This window comes from Oculina patagonica, chromosome 13, assembly GCF_052425735.1.
Source record: "Oculina patagonica isolate OP01 chromosome 13, crgOcupat, whole genome shotgun sequence".
In the NCBI taxonomy this organism is placed as follows: Eukaryota; Metazoa; Cnidaria; class Anthozoa; order Scleractinia; family Oculinidae; genus Oculina; species Oculina patagonica.
In genome coordinates this window covers 10,771,385-10,792,842 of record NC_135770.1, presented here as the reverse complement: position 1 = coordinate 10,792,842, position 21,458 = coordinate 10,771,385, and the positions used below count along the sequence as shown (strand labels likewise).

Below are 21,458 nucleotides of genomic sequence, written 5' to 3'. Positions count from 1 at the left end.
TGGTGGAGCTGTTGTAGTATCTGGTGGACCTGTTGTAGTATCTGGTGGACCTGTTGTAGTATCTGGTGGACCTGTTGTAGTATCTGGTTGAGCTGTTGTAGTATCTGGTGGACCTGTTGTAGTGTCTGGTGGAGCTGTTGTAGTATCTGGTGGACCTGTTGTAGTATCGGGTGGACCTGTTGTAGTGTCTGGTGGAGCTGCTGTAGTGTCTGGTGGACCTGTTGTAGTATCTGGTGGACCTGTTGTAGTATCTGGTGGAGCTGTTGTAGTATCTGGTGGACCTGTTGTAGTGTCTGGTGGAGCTGTTGTAGTATCTGGTGGACCTGTTGTAGTATCTGGTGGAGCTGCTGTAGTGTCTGGTGGACCTGTTGTAGTAACTGGTGGAACTGTTGTAGTGTCTGGTGGACCTGTTGTAGTGTCTGGTGGACCTGTTGTAGTATCTGGTGGAACTGTTGTAGTATCTGGGGACTGGTAGTGTCTGGTGGAGCTGTTGTAGTATCTGGTGGACCTGTTGTAGTATCTGGTGGACCTGTGTAGTATCTGGTGGACCTGTGTAGTATCGGGAATGGTGGAGCGCGGTCGGGGACGGAGGGGGACTGGTAGTGTCTGGTGGACTGTTGTAGTGTCTGGTGGACTGTGTAGTATCTGGTGGCTGGTGGCGTTGTCTGGTGGGCTGCTGTAGTGTCTGGTGGACCTGTTGTAGTAACTGGTGGAACTGTTGTAGTGTCTGGTGGACCTGTTGTAGTGTCTGGTGGACCTGTTGTAGTATCTGGTGGAGCTGTTGTAGTATCTGGTGGAACTGTTGTAGTGTCTGGTGGACCTGTTGTAGTGTCTGGTGGACCTGTTGTAGTAACTGGTGGAACTGTTGTAGTGTCTGGTGGACCTGTTGTAGTGTCTGGTGGACCTATTGTAGTTCTGGTGGACCTATGTAGTGTCTGGTGGACCTGTTGTAGTTCTGGTGGACCTGTTGCTGTGGAACTGTTGTAGTGTCTGGTGGACCTGTTTTAGTGTCTGGTGGACCTGTTGTAGTGTCTGGTGGACCTATTGTAGTGTCTGGTGGACCTGTTGTAGTGTCTGGTGGACCTGTTGTAGTAACTGGTGGAACTGTTGTAGTATCTGGAGGACCAGTTGTAGTGTCTGGTGGACCTATTGTAGTGTCTGGTGGACCTGTTTTAGTGTCTGGTGGACCTATTGTAGTGTCTGGTGGACCTGTTTTAGTTCGGTGGACCTGTTGTAGTTCTGGGCTGTTGTAGTTCTGGTGGAGCTTTTGTAGTATCTGGTGGAGCTGTTGTAGTAACTGGTGGAGCTGTTGTAGTATCTGGTGGAGCTGTTGTAGTATCTGGTGGAGCTGTTGTAGTATCTGGTGGACCTGTTGTAGTATCTGGTGGAGCTGTTGTAGTATCTGGTGGAGCTGTTGTAGTAACTGGTGGAGCTGTTGTAGTATCTGGTGGAGCTGTTGTAGTGTCTGGTGGAGCTGTTGTAGTTTCTGGTTGACCTGTTGTAGTGTCTGGTGAACCTGTTGTAGTATCTGGTGGAGCTGTTGCAGTATCTGGTGGAGCTGTTGTAGTATCTGGTGGAGCTGTTGTAGTATCTGGTGGAGCTGCTGTAGTATCTGGTGGACCTGTTGTAGTTTCTGGTGGACCTGTTGTAGTGTCTGGTGAACCTGTTGTAGTAACTGGTGGACCTGTTGTAGTATCTGGTGGACCTGTTGTAGTATCTGGTGGAGCTGTTGTAGTATCTGGTGGACCTGTTGTAGTATCTGGTGGACCTGTTGTAGTGTCTGGCGGACCAGTTGTAGTTCGTGGCTCTGGAGCGGGGGGAGCGGTTCTGGCTCTGGTGGAGCGCGGTCGGGGACCGTAGATCTGGTGGAGCTATTGTAGTATCTGGTGGACCTGTTGTAGTGTCTGGTGGACCTGTTTTAGTGTCTGGTGGACCTGTTGTAGTATCTGGCGGACCAGTTGTAGTATCTGGTGGACCTGTTGTAGTATCTGGTGGAGCTGTTGTAGTAACTGGTGGAGCTGTTGTAGTATCTGGTGGACCTGTTGTAGTGTCTGGTGGAGCTGCTGTAGTGTCTGGTGGACCTGGTGTAGTATCTGGTGGAGCTATTGTAGTATCTGGTGGACCTGTTGTAGTGTCTGGTGGACCTGTTTTAGTGTCTGGTGGACCTGTTGTAGTATCTGGCGGACCAGTTGTAGTATCTGGTGGACCTGTTGTAGTATCTGGTGGAGCTGTTGTAGTAACTGGTGGAGCTGTTGTAGTATCTGGTGGACCTGTTGTAGTGTCTGGTGGAGCTGCTGTAGTGTCTGGTGGACCTGTTGTAGTGTCTGGTGGACCTGTTGTAGTATCTGGTGGAACTGTTGTAGTATCTGGTGGACCTGTTGTAGTGTCTGGTGGAGCTGTTGTAGTGTCTGGTGGAGCTGCTGTAGTATCTGGTGGAGCTGTTGTAGTGTCTGGTGGAGCTGCTGTAGTATCTGGTGGAGCTGTTGTAGTGTCTGGTGGAGCTGTTGTAGTGTCTGGTGGAGCTGTTGTAGTATCTGGTGGAACTGTTGTAATATCTGGTGGACCTGTTGTAGTGCCTGGCGGACCTGTTGTAGTATCTGGTGGAGCTGTTGTAGTGTCTGGTGGAGCTGCTGTAGTATCTGGTGGACCTGTTGTAGTATCTGGTGGAACTGTTGTAATATCTGGTGGAGCTGTTGTAGTATCTGGTGGAGCTGTTGTAATATCTGGTGAAGCTGTTGTAGTATCTGGTGGAGCTGTTGTAGTATCTGGTGGAGCTGTTGTAGTATCTGGCGGACCAGTTGTAGTATCTGGTGGACCTGTTGTAGTATCTGGTGGTGCTGTTGTAGTGTCTGTAGTGGCTGGTGGAGCTGCTGTAGTGTCTAGTGGCCCTTTTGTAGTATCTGGTGGAGCTGTTGTAGTATCTGGTGGAGCCGTTTTAGTAACTGGTGGAGCTGCTGTAGTGGCTGGTGGAGCTGTTGTACTATCTGGTGGAGCTGTTGTAGTATCTGGCGGAGCTGCTGTAGTGGCTGGTGGACTTGTTGTAGTATCTGGTGAACCTGTTGTAATATCTGGAGGACCTGTTGTAGTATGTGGTGGAGCTGTTGTAGTGGCTGGTGGAGCTGTTGTAGTATCTGGTGGAGCTGTTGTAGTATCTGGTGGACCTGTTGTCGTTGATGGGGGGAGTAGATAAAAGGTTAAAAAGTTATTAAGAATGACGGTAGTTTTTTTTTTCGATTTCTAATTTACTGTTTGGATCTTTAAATATACTTACAGTCGTTGCTTTGTAAATTTATTCGCTTTACCACGTTTACCTTTAATAGGACAACAGATACTTCAGGCATAGACGGTAAAAGATATTTCAGGGGCAAACAAGTAAACAAGTCATCATACAAATACAGTTTCATCTTCTAATAAAGTAAAAGAAAACTAATAACGATACAACTTATGAAAAGTGAGGTCCCTGTAGAAGGACTTAAGGGAGCGGTCATTAATTACTGGGGGGAGGGCAGGTAAATTTTTTAATAAGTGGGCTCAAAAATTGTGACCCTTCTCCCAAATTGGAGTCTAGTGATTTGCGAGCCTACCCAAATCAGAGACCACAAAATTGTGACATCCCCCCCCCCCTCGTCCTTTGAATGAGCACATCAAAGAATAAACACAGCAAGGTGAAACCATTGTTTGTAATTCACTGTATTTTTTTATAGGGAAGTTGTGTGCCCTTAAGAGGGGTCTGGGAGCATGCTTCCTTAGAAAAATGTTCAATTTCCAATCCTCTTAAATCACTTTACTGCGATTCTGAGTAGCAATATGATGGCGCTTTCAGAACAGCAACTAAGATTCCTGTTTTAACTTTTTCAGCTGTTGGAGCTTTGTGAAGCAGGAAAAACAGAAAAAAATAGCAAAATCGTGTGTTTTTAAGGCGATTGTTTATAACGTGCAATAATACAAATAGATATGATCAAAATGGGTCGTTTGAATCAAAATAATATCATGCAAGAAATAGTCGTTTCAGTGTGAGATTGCAAGTGATTGTGCCAGTCTCAGGCTTAATGCACGAGGCTTGAGAAGTCTGAACCAAACAGCTGTTGATCCTTAACTCAAGCAAGGCTAGGGGGGCCGTGGGCATGCTCCCCCGGGAAAATTATTATTTTAGGCCTTCTGACTTAAAATGCATCTACAAATGTCAAACATGCTAAAAAGTAATAAATTTATTCCGTGTTACCCTCCCCTTATCGTGGGCTAAAAACATTTGGCGCTCCCCAAATTGGAGTCCAATCTTTTTCCTCCACCCAATAATTTATGACCGCTCCCTAAGAGGTTGCCATGCATATAAAACAATTCTCAAACAATTTAAAAACCATGCATATGAAACAATTCTCAACCAATTTAAAAACAACATTTACACATTAATAATTGCATTTCAATTTGAAGAATTATTTCATAACATATAAATAAGGGTATCTTGAAACGTTACTTTTTCCACAAAACGTACACATACACCCAACTCCCATCAAATACAAATAAACCTTTATATGAATAACACTGATTCTGTTTACAAACTTGTTGGCAGAAGTCGTGGCACATTTCTGTCGAAACGTCCATTCACATTTCCTCTTGGCTTGTAGCGGGCCACTACATAGTGACGTCCGCCTCCAGAAGCCACACCCACCCCGAGCTCAATAGAACTTCTCCAAACCACCTGTGTAAAATGAAGCCATGGCAGACTTGAATTGATTGCCGTTCCTGTATCGAAATTGTAGTTTGAAATTTCATTGTACCATTCTGTTACTACTTGACTGCAGTTGACGCATGAGGTTTCAGATGCATTGCTACATATGGGTTGTGCTGGTGAGGTGAGCACACGCCAGAGATTTTCTCCAAGATTTTGACTGTTTAAGACGGCGTCTTCATGTAGCAGCGATTGGTTCTGAAGAAGAAACTGAGACCAGTTTCGTGCACCTTGGGCAATATCATCATTCCAGGTCATAGTTAGAAATGCCGAGTGCAGTAATCGAAAGTAATTGTGTGAGTCCAGACAATCTTGTTCAAAGAAGGACAGGCCTGCTAGTAAGAGAATGTAGAACATATAATATTAATTTTTCAGCATAGTCGGATTAATGTAATAACACGAAAACTGGAATTTAACCATATATACATTTCGCCGATTAAGGGTTAAAAATAAAACTTAAGGTAAAAGCTGTTAAAATTGATGCTAAACGTTTTCGATCTGTTCGATCATCATCAGAGTCTGATGATAATCGAACAGATCGAAAACGTTTAGCATCAATTTTAACAGCTTTTACCCTAAGTTTTATTTTTGGAATTTAACCAAGTAGAGTAGAATGATACAGTTGCAACGTTTGAGGTGCTCAAGGGTTTCGCTCTCCAAGCCACGATAGGTGCTAAGAGGAGTGGCGGATATTTTAACCTTAAAAAGAGCTGAATTGGTAAAAAGAATTCTGTGAAGTATTTTGAGTTGAGACGCTCCAGTTCTCGTATCAAGTGTCGAGTTCAACGGAATTTAATAGATGTTTGCCCAGTCCAAATTGTTTTCAGAAACGATAGCTGTAAACTTGGCCTTGCTTGTTGGCTCTGATGTTCTCTTGGTCACAAGTTTTTTGTATATTTGTTTACTAGTTAAAGCTTGAATTTCAAGAACATTATTAACTTGACACGTATCTGATCGGAATGAAGATTCCTTGGCTGTGTTGGTTGTGAAAATGAACTGATATTGCGCGCCTTAATCATCCTTCGCCGCACGCAAGGGAACGATTCCCAACCAAAGAAAGTAATTAGCCATTATAAATGTTGTTTCTTTCTGCCTCAACTCATTAAAATCAAGGAAGTTTCCTGGCTCGGTTAACGTATTTTCAATTGTTAAAATTCCCATCTTTATCAGCTTTGGGTAATAGACCGATTTGTTTTGGATGCAAATAAGTTTATATGTTCCATATTGGCTGTTCTAACACACCGTTTAAAGTTTTATTATCCCACTCCATCAAGGTAATCCAGACCTTAAGGCATTCCTTACAGAAACAGGGAATAGTAACGGGGATAGAAGAAACATCGAAGTTACAATTCAGAAGAAAGCTTCCTCCCACGTTCTTTAAACAAGAATCCAGGAGGTGAGTCATCCTAAATCCCCCCTTGTCGATATCGTTTATCATTGCAAGACGTTTTATTTTATCTTGCCCATTTTTAGGTGGTTCTGACGGCTTAGGAATCTTAAGAATACTGTATATGTCTTTTTGCGATGTTGTGTTTGAGGCCTGAGCATCTACCGAAAAGCTTAAGTTAATGCAATAATTTTTTAGAGAATCTTTATCCTTTTATCATTCAAAAAACGTCGTAAGATCATCCGCAAAGCTAGTGAGTTAAATTTCTACTCGTCTACCACTAATCCTTTCATTTCCACATCTCAGTTTTCGTATCGATATCGACAGTACTTCCATAACAACAATAAACAGGTACGGGGAGAGTGGATCCTCTTGTCGTACTCCTCGCTGAAGTGAATCCATTGTTTATAACACAGCTTTTTGGCCATTGTGAAAGGTTCTTATCCATTTGATAAAAGTCTGGCCAAAGTTGAAGGCTTGTTATGCCTTGATTCACCGAGTCAAAAGCCTTTTCAAAATTAATAGCAACTAACCAGCCGGGAATCTTATTCATTTCCGTGTACCACATAACGTCGTCTATGTTGCGAAGGGCGTCTGATATCAATCTGTCCTTAGCATATGCACATTGATCCGAGTGAATAATAGTGGGTAATACTTCTCGGTTAGGTACTAAGCCTTAAAACCTCACGCCACAAAAAATGATATTTGAATCGTCATTATAACTTACCTTGGCCCAGTGACGTCTGACATGAAAGCGAGAACAGGAGCAAGGCTAAAAACAACCTATTCGACGGCATAATGATCATCATGTCACGTCGTGTTGTTTTCGCACTTCAATTCCAAAAATAACCTGTGGCCTTAATATTGAAAAAAAGAGGAATAGTTCTCTGGCAAGGAAAATTATGCTCGGAATACTGAAAATCAACTTTTCAGCTGACTTTTGAAACTTACTGAAGAAAAATGGTTGTTGTAAACAGGAGAACGATATAGCTTCCTGAAGCAAACTAAGAATGAGGGTCCTATACAAGGGTTTTATCTAAACAGTCTCCACTGTATATATAAATTGAAATTCAGCATATTGGTTTAGGAGTTGCCATGGCAATTAAGAATGCATTTTTGGCTGATCGTATCACTTATATCGGCTATGAATGATATTAAAAGTATTGACTTCCTGGTTAATATCAGCCTGCGTCGCATACCACGTTCGGCTGCAACGCAGGCTTGGCCAATATGTATTTTATCCTTTTTTTTTTTCTTAAGGTGGATTTTCACTGACGCGTAATTTTTTACGTGCGTTCACGTGCGTAAATATTTTTAGAGAGAATGTATGAACGGCTTGCGTACACTTTTACGCAAGCCGTTCATACATTGTCACACACGTAAAATATTACGTGTCAGTGGAAATCCACAATTAGGATATGTTGCGGTTACGTTGCGATGTTGAGTTGTTTCTCAAATATACTATTAGTATTATATAAAAGTATTTCTTTTACACTGACTTATTTAAAGTAGCGAAGTCATAGTTGGTATACACATAACAATGTTCTCTCGTGTTGATAAATATACAATATCATTATGTAGTTCAATATTAATATTTGTATTGGTAGGCACATGTGTATAAAGGTACTGACATTTCCACTGTCGCGTAAATATTTACATACATCGTGCGTTTAAAAAACATACGTTGGCAAATTTCCACTCTCGCGTAAAAAGTTATAAAAAATTTTGTTACGTGCGTTGAACGTACGTAAAGGTGGATTTCCACTGTCGCTATTTTTCCACGCACGTCAACGTACGTGAAAATTATTATAATAAACGAACGTAAAAATGAAATTTTTTGCGCGCGATTACGTGCGTTGACTTTACGTTGTCCAATTTCCAATCCACGTATAGCACAAAACGCGAACGTCTAGAAGTCACGTGACCAGGCCCCGAGGTAACGTTTGAGGTTTTCAGCGCACGTTTTCGACGGCAAGAGGTAGGTTTTCACGTAAGTGATTTACCTGAAGATTTTTTAGCCTGCAATATGTTTGTGTCACGTACAGATATTAAAGTTATGTGGGGCAAGTCTTTTTTCTAAAAGTTGTAATTTCGTCTGTGTTCTACAAAATACCTTTTTTATTCTTATGTTGTCTTACTTTAATTATTTTCGATGAATGGGCGAGAACGTTATCTTATAAGTCATGATATAAACTTTCATAACAACATGACTCGACCATTTCGCTGGCCTGAAACGCGGCACGACCTTGCGCTGGCCCTGGCTTAAAGGGAGAGGCCCTCGCATTTAAATCAAGAAATGTGCTAACGGCAAACCGCAAACTTCTAACGTCAAACTGTGGTTAGATGTTCGCAGTAAATGTGGATCTGAAGGTCTCTTAATTTACGTACGTTACACGCACGTATACGCACATAGCGATCATGAGGGTTTTCGAAAAAGTTGAACCGAGTTCAAGTTTTTTCGCGGCTGTCTGCGGTTACGCAGCGATTTAACCAATCATACTTTTGGATTTTTTTCACATGACACCACTTGCCATCTCGACGCCATATTGTTTTAAATCGCTGTCAACGTAAACATGGGAAAATATTCAGATGTAGAAGCACTTCTTATAGATGAAGTTCGGAAATTTCCAGCAATATGGAACTGAGCTACAGACTCAAATTACAAGAACGTAGTGGTGGAAGAAAGCGCTTAGCATCAGGCCACAGAGGCTATAAATTGAGATGCCGGGAAGGCCCACTCAAATCTTGATAGAAGAATTTATAAAATGACTCGTACGTGAATGTGGTATTCACCCACTTGATATCGGTTGAACGTTCTTTAGGTAGATTTCCGCTGTCGCGCAAATATTTACGTGTGTTAAAACGTGCATTAAAACGTACTTTGGCAAATTTTGACTGTCGCGTAAAAAGTTTTTTTTTATTACGTGCGTTGAACGTACATAAATGCCTGCCATCCTGAATTTTGGCACCCGCTGTAGACAGGGTTTTCCTTCTCCTTTTTATCAAATGGCACTGAGGTTATGTTGTGGATCGAATTCCCTCACTCGTTCACTCCATTCTGATATCAAACCGCAATTAATTTATGCATTAAACGGTAAACGTGCTGACAGAAAGGTTCTTTAGAACGCAATTCACCAACGTCAATCAAAAATAAATGTTAAGTTCGACAGTTTTAATTACTTGTAAGACAATTTCTTAAAAACCATTGATTGCGGTTTATTTACATCTTGGAGAATAATTTCATGTCTTTCTTATTTCAGCTTAATTATAACAATGAGTGCATCTTCGTGACACTGTCCCTTTAATTTTTGTACAAAGAGAAAAACACTTCTCAACAAGGTATCACTTCCATCATTAAATTGTTTCCTTCAAGTATAAAAGTTTTTACAACACAAAATATGGGATACTTACTACAGTCAACTCTCTCTGAGACGGACACCGTCGGGACCGGCAGAGATGTCTGAAAGTCGAGTCAAGGTAGCGTGACCAATATATCTAAGATGATAAAGTTGAACGGGTATGCAAAATTAATACACGTATGTTTTAGGCAGCAAAACCTGCAAAATGGTACACAAATAATATTAGAAAATTGACTCGTTTGTTCATTTCAATCGATAGTTTACGGCTTCTGAAAAGTGAGCAGTACATACATGTTGTAAACTGTAACATGTCGACATTTACTCGCTTGTTCAAGCAAACGTTCACGGCTTCAAGTCTAAGAAATTACTGTACACTTTGCAAACTGGAACAAGACTAAAATAATAAATAGAACCGTATTGGCATGTTGAAGCAAAAGATGAGAGCTTTTACTATCTTAATACTGCAAGTAGAAAACAACATCTTTGGTGCCCGGCTATGCAAAATTAATACACGTATGTTTTAAGTAGCAAAACCTGCAAAATAGTAAATAATAAAGATGGTAAATTTTTAAGCTCGGTAATAAATAATGAAGATGAAGTGTACAACATGACTCGAGCATGGGACAAAGAAAAATTCTGAGTCCCCGACGGGAATCGAACCCATGGCCTCCCAGATACCTGCAAAATAGTATACAAATAATATTAGAAAATTGACTCGTTTGTTCATTTCAATCGATAGTTTACGGCCGTAGTACATACATGTTGCAAACTGTAATATGTCGACATTTATTCGCTTGTTCTAACAAACGTTCACGGCTTCAAGTCTAAGAAATTACTGTACACTTTGCAAACTGGAACAAGACTAAAATAATAAATAGAACCGTATTGGCTTGTTGAAGCAAAAGATGAGTAGTAATGTACTACACTCTGAGGCAAATTTGCCTTAGAGATGTAGTACATCACTACTTCCAGTGCTGGATACAAAATATGGGACAAAAATGGATTCAAATATTGGAATCAAATATTAGAATCAAAAACTGAAATTCAAACCCTAGAAAACCAAGCCTGTAAAACCAAGCCTGAAAACTTCTTATACTCTTTTTTAAAAATCTTGCATCTTAGTGCGTTTATAGTGGATGGGTCATTTCAACATTCAGTTATATCTATATTATCATCTCTTATAATGATTTCTATTTTTTTAATGTTTGAATTTTTTGTGATTTTAAAATATCAATTTTTTTCATTTGAGAATTTAGATGATTACTGAGTTGTTGTAGCTCGAAGATGTTTTTTATGGAATTTAAATTTGAGATGGATTGTAGATGGAATAATATTTTTTCATTTAATTGAGCTCTATGATTGAGGGCTATCACAAGTTTTAGTATAGATATTGTATGTTTAGAGCAACTGTTCGTATCTTGATTTGATATTATTTCATTGATTAAATCAGATAATTTGTTGTTTTGTATTTCTGGTTTATTCATATAATATTAGGACACATTTTTTTCTTATATCATTAATAGTGCGTTTAAATATGTTGTAAATCTTTCATTGGAATCCAGCTGTTAAAGTCATCATTATATCCCTTCCATTTGACAAGAGCGTGTTTCTTTTTGTAGTCTCTACGGATCACTTTATCAATTCTGAATACATCCTGTTTTGCTTTTAATAATTCAGGTTCATAAAAGCTACCTTGTATTTCCTCATCTCTGAGGTCTTTCAATTTGTATGTAATGGGATTAGTATGTTGGATCTTAGTAATTACGAACATTTCTTCACTCCAATTCGGTGTATAACCCTTATCGAAAACAATTCGTTTATACTTAGATATTCGGACCTTGTCACCAACCTTAAATTTTGGTTTAGCTGATAATGGCTCCATATCACCGTATAGGTTAAAGTAAACAGTTCCTTCATTCTTTTTCTTTGAAGCTTCTATGGGTGTCATTTTGATAGAGCTATGTTTTGTATTATTATATTCTTTTACTATTTTTGGTAGTATTTCAAGATACTGTGTATTACCTTGAATAGTAAACTGTTTGTACATTTTATTTTTCAAAGTTCTATTAAATCTCTCAATAACAACAGCTTTACCTTCATTAAAAGTGGAATACATGTTAATATCATTTTGCTTTAGCCATTCCTTGAATGTTTTGTTATAAAATTCAGATCCCTTATCAACCCAGAGATATTCAGGTTTACGCTTGTCATTAATGATAATATTGTTGAAAGCGCTAGTTATTGATGCACCTTTCTTATCTTTCAATTGTATAGCCCAAGCGAATTTACTGAATACGTCAATTATAGTCAATAGATATTTATAACCTTTATTCCATTTTGAAAGTTTATCCATAAAAACTAAATCAGCAGACCATATCTCGTCAATTCCATTTGATATTACTCTTCTAGTTTTAAATTTTCGTCTGATTGGTTTATGTAACTCATCGGCTAATTGTTGAGACCAATCATTTTTACTCAACGCCGTTTTCCGTTTTTTGGCTTCTTTTTTTTATACCCAATCCGATTTTTCTTTTACTAGCGATTAAAGCTTGTACCCCTGTTGTTCCCCACGGACGGTCTTTAAATGGTATTTTTGATATTCTCTTAAGCATAAGATCATCTGCCTTATGTTTATCAGCTAGTGATTTTGAATTACTGTAGTCAATATCATGCTGTTGACATATGCTATCAAGATTGTTTATTGGATTTTTATATTTAGGATCGTTAGAAGCTAATCTTTCTTCTAATTTAGTACCAGGTCCACAATAATTGTACTTTTTTCCTGTAGGTGTTCTCATATGTAATTCTCCAAGTTTTGATAAGTGTTTTTGAATATCAATGCCAGAACCTTTTTTCCTTTGAGCTTCCCTCTAAAATCTTCCTTGACAACTAGGTGATGGAGTTACGAAATTTATCTCATGTCATATTTTACAATAGCAGAAGGGGGCTTACGCTTTGAAATAGCACCTCCTTTAATAAATTTACTCTTATTCTTCCTGCATATTTGACAAACTGATTTTTCCATAAGCCGACCATTTTTAGCTTTTACCTTTTTAGAGTTTAATGATTTGGTTTGTTTTTTACATGATAGACAATACGATTGGCACATAATATATATATATATATATATATATATATATATATATATATATATATATATATATATATATATATATATATTGATTAGATATTTAATCGCAATAATGATTTATCCATTTTCCATTTTTATACTCACTGAAATTGCATTTTGGGTCGAGATTTTCATTTTTATATGCTCCAGCGGGCTTCCAAAAATTAGATGTCTGAATCCCGCTTTTTTTATTAAATATACCTTTAGCAAAGTCACCGCGCCAATATTTTTTAAATAGATCTTTATCAGCTCCCGTAACTGCCATGATAGCCGACGCCATGTCTTGAGCCTGTTGAAACCCTGGAATTTTATCACCAATCTTTTTGTTAATGGTTTGTCCAACTCCTCGTCCTTTTTTCTCACTAACAAAACGGGTTTTAGTGATACCACAAGAAACGCATTTCGATTTGAGTATTAAACGATTGTTTTTTGTTTTCACATATTGTTCAGAATTAGGAACTGAATTAGTTTTTCTTTTTTCAAGTACACAATACGATTTAGTCATTTATATATATTACGTTACATATTTTTGAAATAATTGTTGAATAAAATGTTCATTGTACATTGTGTCATATATGTCAATGATAATTGCATTAATAAATCATAATACGAATTCTCCTTATTCATTGCGTTGATGAAAGTAATAAAGAGAAGAATAGCCACAAGTGGTACTGATTTGATATTCTGATATTGATTGTTTTATTATACAAAACTTGTTAAATCCCTCTTTCTCAGCTCATCGACTATTTTAAATTCAAATGGGTATGGCATTCCGAAGCTATCAAAGTACCACAATATGTCTTTATCTTTAACACTAGGAACACAGGCAACCCAGTGGCTACCGCTCATATAACACCTTCAAGATTGTAAATTAATGATACATGGGCTATGTTTTTTAGGCATGTGGTATCTCTGCTGTATATCCCTGTGATAAAACATTAATATTGGATGCTTAAATACCTACACCATCTCATTAGATCAATGTTACTTAGAGCTATATTCTTATGGAATGTAGGTTTTTTTACTTTTTTTTTGGTTTCAAGATCTTTTTTTTTGGAAGCACCAATCCACCTGTTCTAAGAAATTTATCATATTCACCCCAAGAACCGATGAATGGTGGCGGTCTGTAAGATAATGCATCTCTCTTATTTGGTAGTTTAATTTTGCCACCGTTTTTTGATCTTTGTTTCCTAATGATTTGTGGTGAATAATAAGGGTATTCTATTTGCATTCCTGTCCCTCCTTGATTATCAGGAGTGACTTGAATTCCTTTTCCAATCACCTTTCGCATTTTACTTATTTGTGCTTTAGATAAACTCAATGTAATGCCTTTTCCCTCACTTTTTACTTTATTATGACGTGTTATTTGTCTTTCTGTAAGGTATAACTCAGTATTACCCTTCTTTTTGATCTGATTCTTGTTAATTAATAAACTGATTTCACTTGAATTTTTGATTGCTCTGGCTAGCTTTTTTATTTGGCCTTCTGCTAGAGGAATATATGTTGAAATATATTTTGTGCTCATAGTCTTGCTCTATATATAATAGTGTTAGATTAAATATTACATAAAAATAAGTTCATTCCCAATTTTATCAATTACGATACTTTCCTCATAAAGAACTACAGCGTAAATCATATAATTGTCAGTAGCTTGTACATTTAATCGATAATGAAACAATAACTGTTTTGGATCATCAGTAACCGATTCCTTATGATTTCTTAAATCGAAATAGATAACAGGAAATAATTCAGAATAATTTTGTAAATTTAACTGAGTTCCTGTATTGTAGTCGTTGGTTCTGAATGCATATTCTTGAATGTCATTATATAATCTTGGTTTAAAATTGCAATCATACTCTAGTTCTGGAGTAAAATATGAATTCCCAAGTTGCAATCGACAGGTAGATAGTGTACATGCATCATCACCCGCATTTATTTTAAAAGTATCAAAAATGAAGGGGTTTTCTAATTCATTATTTGACTTGTTCCTCTGAAGATATACAAAAACATGTTTTGCATTTTTAATAGCTGGTGTAATTTGATATATCCCGGAAATAGCAGTTGTTGGTGATGAATGTTTAATAAATTCTCTTAAATATGTCCATTTTGATGGCCTTAAAAAGGTATTATTCACTAATTTTTGTCCTGCTGATGTAAAGTTCAAACGTGGTAACCATAACTGAAAATCTAGAACCACATATCGTGTTTCAGCACCCCCAACTCTGTAAATAAATTCTCTATCATCATTTAGTGTTATGTTTAGTTCGATTTGCATAGGTGGTATCATTTTATCTCGTAGTTCTTGAAAAATGGAAAACCTATTCAACGGAATACACGCATATACGTCTTTTGATTGTGCGCACAATTCACCTCTTTTAATTGCTCCTACTTTTGGGGCTGTTGTCAAATTGCCCACTAATACAGCTCTATCGTCAAGATACCAATTAAAATTGGTAGCTACTGTACGGCTATAGTCATCAGAAAATTCAAGCAATCCTTTTATGAAACAGATTTTATGCAGGTCATTACCATCGTAAGGTTTTTTACCTCCTGAAGTTATCATAATGTGATTTATAATACTGGAACTATCATTTATCGTTGACGTTAGCACAGGTGTTTCTAGAGCATTGGCATCGATAGCTGTACCATCAGCCTTTTTTTGAAGTTTGTATTTGACGATAAAGTATCCGTTATACCAATCGAACCATGAAGAGCGATCGGTCATATTGAATATATACCCTGTTTTTTCCTGATATAAGCCATTTGCCGGCTGAATAATGGGTGTTTGCAGATTGAATCTGAGATAATCAACTTTTTCAACATTTTCTATGCTTCTGAAACTCATTTATATTATTAGATTAGATAATTTACTTCAATTGTGCTAATCGTTTCAAAATAAGATCCCCAGCTTTTTCACTTCTATTTAACACGGTTTTTAAACTTTTCTTTTGTGCTTTGATTATTGGTGATTTATTGAGATATTTTACCATTTTTTTAGAATATTGTCCGATATTTGCTAAATCATTAGTTATTAAACCTGATCCTTTATGGCGATATTGATATAAACCTTTTTTAGGGTTATAAAATTTTGACCATTCGTATACTCGATTCATTTTATATTATTAGTTTAGATTAATTCACCTCTTTGATAACGATATGAAACGCCGTATCGATTTCATTTAAATCAATGGGACGATTATACGAATCGGTTATATATAGTCTGATTGAATCAATACTATTTTTATTAATTGGTGAAAATTTCAGTCGTCTTGGTTCAAGAGTGAAAGGGAATGATCTACGAATTCCTTGTGCTATGATACTAAAACAAAATAATACATCTCTTGATTCATCTGTCAAGGATCTGTTAGTCAAATCGCAATGAATACATATCATATCAACGCTCCTTGTTAAATCAGGTATTTTGTCACTTATATTACTCCCTGAAGTTAAAATTTTCTTTTCAAAACCCAGAATCAAATTAAAGTCTGATACAGATAGATCTAATTCATAATTTGGCTTTATGGTTATTATTGTTCTAAATAATGATAAATCAAACGTAACTGAAAATGGATAATTATCACCATCTTTACCAGTTGTATTTTTTAAAAAAGTATCAATGTCTGTATATGAATACATTCCATTAGGAAATTCAATATTTTTAAAACTTGTATCACTACCAACGGTTTTTCGATATCTTATTTTAGTATTAGTGAATGAGGATGCGATATTGTACCAACTATATGTCATCGTTATAATCTCATCCAGTGCCATTTCATAATTTTTATTTGGATCCAAGAAAAGTGGCTGTTCAAGATAAATAGTGAAATCATTTGCTTTTTGGTTATAATTATTTGCTTGTCTTTTCGCCCTGAATGAACTAAGTATTAAATGCTTCTCCATTATATATATTTAAATTAGATAAAATAGTTGTTATAAATTTTTTCATAAAGACGCTTTGTAATTCTTTTCACTCTTAACAGTTCATCTATTATTGTAATACCTTGGTTTTTTAATTCATAACTCGTATTTCCAGCGGATATGCTTCCACAAATTATATCCAATTTTTCAATAAGTTTTTCAGGGTCTCTGTAATAAATAGCCTTATAATTATGGGCTAGACCACTGCCTTCCCACTCATCTTCTTCTCTATCAGAATCAGGCGCTGTCTCCCTCCTCATACCCTCTATCTTATCAAATAATGATTTTTCTATAGCTGGTTTTTTCTTATATTTAGTTTTACGGGGGGTCTTTTTTAATTTTTTTGATTTTTCCTGTAAATCCGAAGCTGAGAAAGGAACCCGTTTGTACTCCATACGTTGTATTTTTTGCTTAGTTAATAACAACTGGTTTTCAATATTGTTAATTTGTTTTGTAAAATCTTCATCTATTTCCAACAGGTCATTATATGATTTTCCTTTGTATTTACCAGATTTGATCATATTTTTACCACTTTTTTTTAGTTTGCCTAATAAAGCACTTACCTGACGCCTTTCTTCGGCGAGAGATTCTCTTTGACGATCTAACTCCTTTTGATCAGCACTTGTATCCCATTTTTTTCTCTTTCGTTCTATTGAGGGTGGTAAATCAAAATCAGGCATTTCATCTTCATCTTCTGTTTGAGCTTCATCAATGGGTGGCGGTGGATCAAAATCGGGCATTTCATATTCATCTTCATCTTCTGTTTGAGTTTCATTAATTGGTGGCGGGGGTGGATAATTTGGCATTTCATCTTCATCCTCATCTTCATCAATTGGAAATTCTGGAAGAGGGTCAAGCTCTTTTAACCCTTTATTATTCAACTTTTTAGTTGCTTCAATTTGTGTATCGAGACGAGATGTTACTGGTTTAAACATTTTTGTGAATTTGATTTGTCCTAATTCATCTGCCAATTTTGAAGACATTATTTGATTATTAATATTCTTGATTTGATTTTCAACTTCTTCTTTTTGATTAGCAATTTTTTGCCAAGCTAATAGACTCATTTATATATATTAGTGTAGATTATTATCAATCTTTCATCAGTCTTCCAGAAGTCTTTCATCAGTCTTTCATCAGTCTTCCAGAAGTCTTTCATCGGTCTTTCATCAGTCTTTCATCAGTCTTTCATCAGTCTTCCAGAAGTCTTTCATATTATATAATTAAATAATATAAATGAAGATACCAAATTATGACTGTAAAGACGAAATGGTCTCAAACTTTAGGCAACTATACGATTTTATGCCAAATCAATGTTTTCGGATGCTGGTTTGCGGACCAAGTAGCTCGGGAAAGACTAATACACTCATGCATATGATATACAATCTATTGTATTATGATAAAGTTTATCTATATGCTAAAAACTTAGACCAGTCAAAATACCAGAATCTTATGGATATGTTCAAGCCGATAAGTAATGAAGCTGGTTATGATGTTATTGAAGCAAGTAATGACCAAATAATACCTGTTTCTGATCTAAACGATGATAATCAAAAACTCGCGATATTCGACGATTTTGTTTGTGAAAAAAATCAAAAGCCTCTGATTGATTATTTCATAAGAGGAAGACATAAAAATTGCTCCGTCGTATATATATCCCAAAGCTACTTTAAAACACCAAAAGACATAAGATTAAACTGTTCACATTTCTCTATTTACGAATTCCCAAGTGCTAATGAGAGGGCTCTGATATGTCGTGAGAATAGTATTCCAAAAGAGCTATACGAGAAAGCAACTAAAGACCCATTTAGCTTTATATATATCGATAAGCCACGTAAATACGTGACCAAAAATTTCGACGAATCTATATTATAATCTAATATATTAACATAGATGGGTTACATTAATGACGAAAATGATTTTATATCAACTAAATATTCTCAAAATATAAAAAATGGAATACTAGGAATTGGGTTCAAAATAACAGAATCAGGTGATTATGACATGGATAAAAAGAAAATATTTGGGTTAAAGACTCAAGATGACGTAGCATTTGATGCTGATCTCGATACATATGCAAAAGACTTGAGTAGTGCTGTTAACAAGAGATATGTCAACCAATTTTTTAATGAAAAAAAACAGTGATGAAACCCATTTTGATTGTGTTGGACTTTCACTTCAGAACACTGAAGCTTACTATGATGGGTTGTATAACGACTTATCAATACCGAATGTTGAATATGTAAAATTAGAAGACAATAAAGTCAAAACAGAACTAAACAACAAACTCACTGATAAAGCCGATCTTAGTACCAATAACGAACAAACGTTTAACAGCATAATAAACGTCCCGAAATTCGATTCAGGATATAGTAATATGTCAAATGTGATGAATAAAGAATATATTGACTCCAGAGACGCGCTTAAAGCTGATAAAACATATGCCGACAATACTTTTCTAACGAAGAAAACAGGTGCTATTTTGGCTAATACCCTTCAGAGCAAGGTTTCCAAAATATATGCCGACAGTACTTTTCTAACGAAGTCTGTTGGTAATGGCTTAGCTCAGAGCATACAAAATAGGCTCAATATCCACGGTAGTAACATGATGCAGGCAAATCTCGATATGGGCGGGTATAATCGCATAACACATCTAAAAAACCCACCCTTAAATGATACAGACGCTGTAAACAAAAAATACATGCTTGATCATGTTGGTGAAAGTCATGTTCAATCAGCTAATGGTGAAAATAAATTCAAATATATAATGGATGATCCCAATGCACAAGTGAGTGAAGAAGATGATGTCGAATTGGGGAATATTGTAACCTTTCAAAATTCACCACATCAGGTAAATAAAAAGGTAGTTGATATGAAATTGTTGCTTGATAGTTCAAAAGGTTATTACAGTTCACGGATCGGACTAAATCTCTATATATTGACAAATGATCAATATACTGCTGTTCTTGAGATTATGTGGGTTAGTGATGATATTGACCCAGACAGTTTGGAAATATATGGCACATCATCCATAGAAACTATTCATAACGTTAGCAGAAAAACGTTCAAAACACAAAAATATGTCAGATTGATATGCCAATTCACAAAAAGTCAAAGCATCGGAAACAATTACTTGTATCTCGATTTAGTCATGAAAAATAAAACAGGAAGCTCTTATGCCCCTAAACTACAGACATATTTCACTGTTTATGGAATATCTGGTCATCAATCCAATGTAGAACCAAGTATTTATGATCAAATATATTATATAGCTAATGACCAAATTAATTTCAACACAGCGATCAATATGGATAATAAAGCTATTTATGGTATTGAAGAGGGAAATAGTGATAGCCAAGCCGTCAATTATAAACAACTGAATAGCTTCAATGATAATCTTAAGGCCTATCTTGAAACAAAAATATTATCACTCCAACCCAAAAGTTATTATAATGAAGTGTTTGAATACTTTTTTGATTTATTAGATCCATCTGAATTCATCATGTCAGATAGCAACGGTGCTGTAGTGTCTGGATTAAATGGCAATCTTGTCTTTAATCCCACAAAATTGTTAGAAGATTTTGATCCAAAAAAGGGCTTTATGAGTGGTTTCGAAATTAATTTAAATGAAAATATCACTGAATCCAATGACTGGACTATATATATGGCATTTAAATATGACTATAAGCCCAGTGATAATAAAAGGATTAAAATTGAATTTATCGATGGTGATAGCTTTAGTTTTCCGTGGGTTAAAGTGGAGCATAATAAGCTATTCCTCGATTATGATCTAGATTCATATACAGAGCAAATAAGAGGAGGATATATAGGTAAATATATGAATCTCTGGTATACAAAGATACAGGAAATCAATTTAGAATCGCTGTTTGCGATAATGTTATGAGTATTGATCAAACATTTTCTGGGTTTAATATCAATACATCTAGCATTAAAATCAGTTCAGATTACTATGTACAAAGAATCGCTTTTAGTAAAACTGCATATCCGATAAATGGTAGAGAGTATCATAAAATCCAATTTTTAGATAAAACAAAGGCTGTATTCTTCCAATAAATTATCTAACTCCAACGATTTTATCTAATTAAATTATATGAAAACAGTGAAATTGGTTAGCAATATTATTGATTCTATTGAGAGATTAATTCAAAACATAAGGAAGCTGTATTACACAATAAAGAACAAGCGCAATGCTAAAATGACAAAATGATAAAACAAAAAAATCATATATAACTAATATATATGACTAAACATCGAAAATGCATATTTACATGGAACCATATATCAAGCGAACTTACTGAAGACCAAATTATAGAATTGAAAGCTTATTATCAAACATATCATCGAAAATGTTGGGCTTACAAGCAGGCTGTTAAACGTTTCAAAAAATGGAAATTATTAGGGAATTCATTGTCTATCATATTTGCATCAAGCGGATTCGCCTCCTCTATAGCGACTGGTGGCATTGCTTTGATCACAATATCAACAATTTCATTATTGATTCAGGCTTTGATGATACATAAGAATCTCGAACTAAAAATTCATAACTCCATATATGCTTACCAAAGCTATCAACACCTTTTGAACTCTATTAAAGGCGCTATGAGAAGTGGCGATTATAATCCGTCTAGCATCCTAAATACAATGAAAAGCATTGACGATTACATATGCGATACCGGTCCAATAATCGATCGATATCTGCTCAAGTATGATGATAAATTTACCGAATAATCCGTGCGATCTGGGCCGATTTTAATGCTAAAATCTCACCCCAATACTGATCATTAAAAGCTCGCGTTTTTTTTGATTTAGTAACACAGATGAAATTGTATGGTATACCGAGCATTTTAAACAGCTGTCTTATAATATATTTCGTTGAGATCATCCTCTTTCTTCTTTTATTTATAGATGGAATAATAG

The 21,458-nt window shown here is 36.2% G+C and overlaps 1 protein-coding gene across 1 annotated transcript in view; it reads right to left on the bottom strand.

The window, feature by feature from the left end:
* The window catches only part of LOC144635423 (uncharacterized), a 54,443-nt gene extending 44,064 nt beyond the window's left edge, over nt 1–10,379 (bottom strand). Inside the window, exons 1-5 of the mRNA XM_078494532.1 lie at nt 10,154–10,379; nt 9,528–10,009; nt 6,844–6,973; nt 4,561–5,064; nt 2,313–3,161 (exon numbers count right to left, since the gene is read on the bottom strand). Of these exons, the coding sequence (XP_078350658.1) occupies nt 2,313–3,161; nt 4,561–5,064; nt 6,844–6,925 (1,435 nt within the window). The 5' untranslated portion in view covers nt 6,926–6,973; nt 9,528–10,009; nt 10,154–10,379. The remainder of the gene's footprint in view (nt 1–2,312; nt 3,162–4,560; nt 5,065–6,843; nt 6,974–9,527; nt 10,010–10,153) is intronic.
* Nucleotides 10,380–21,458: the final 11,079 nt, after the last annotated feature.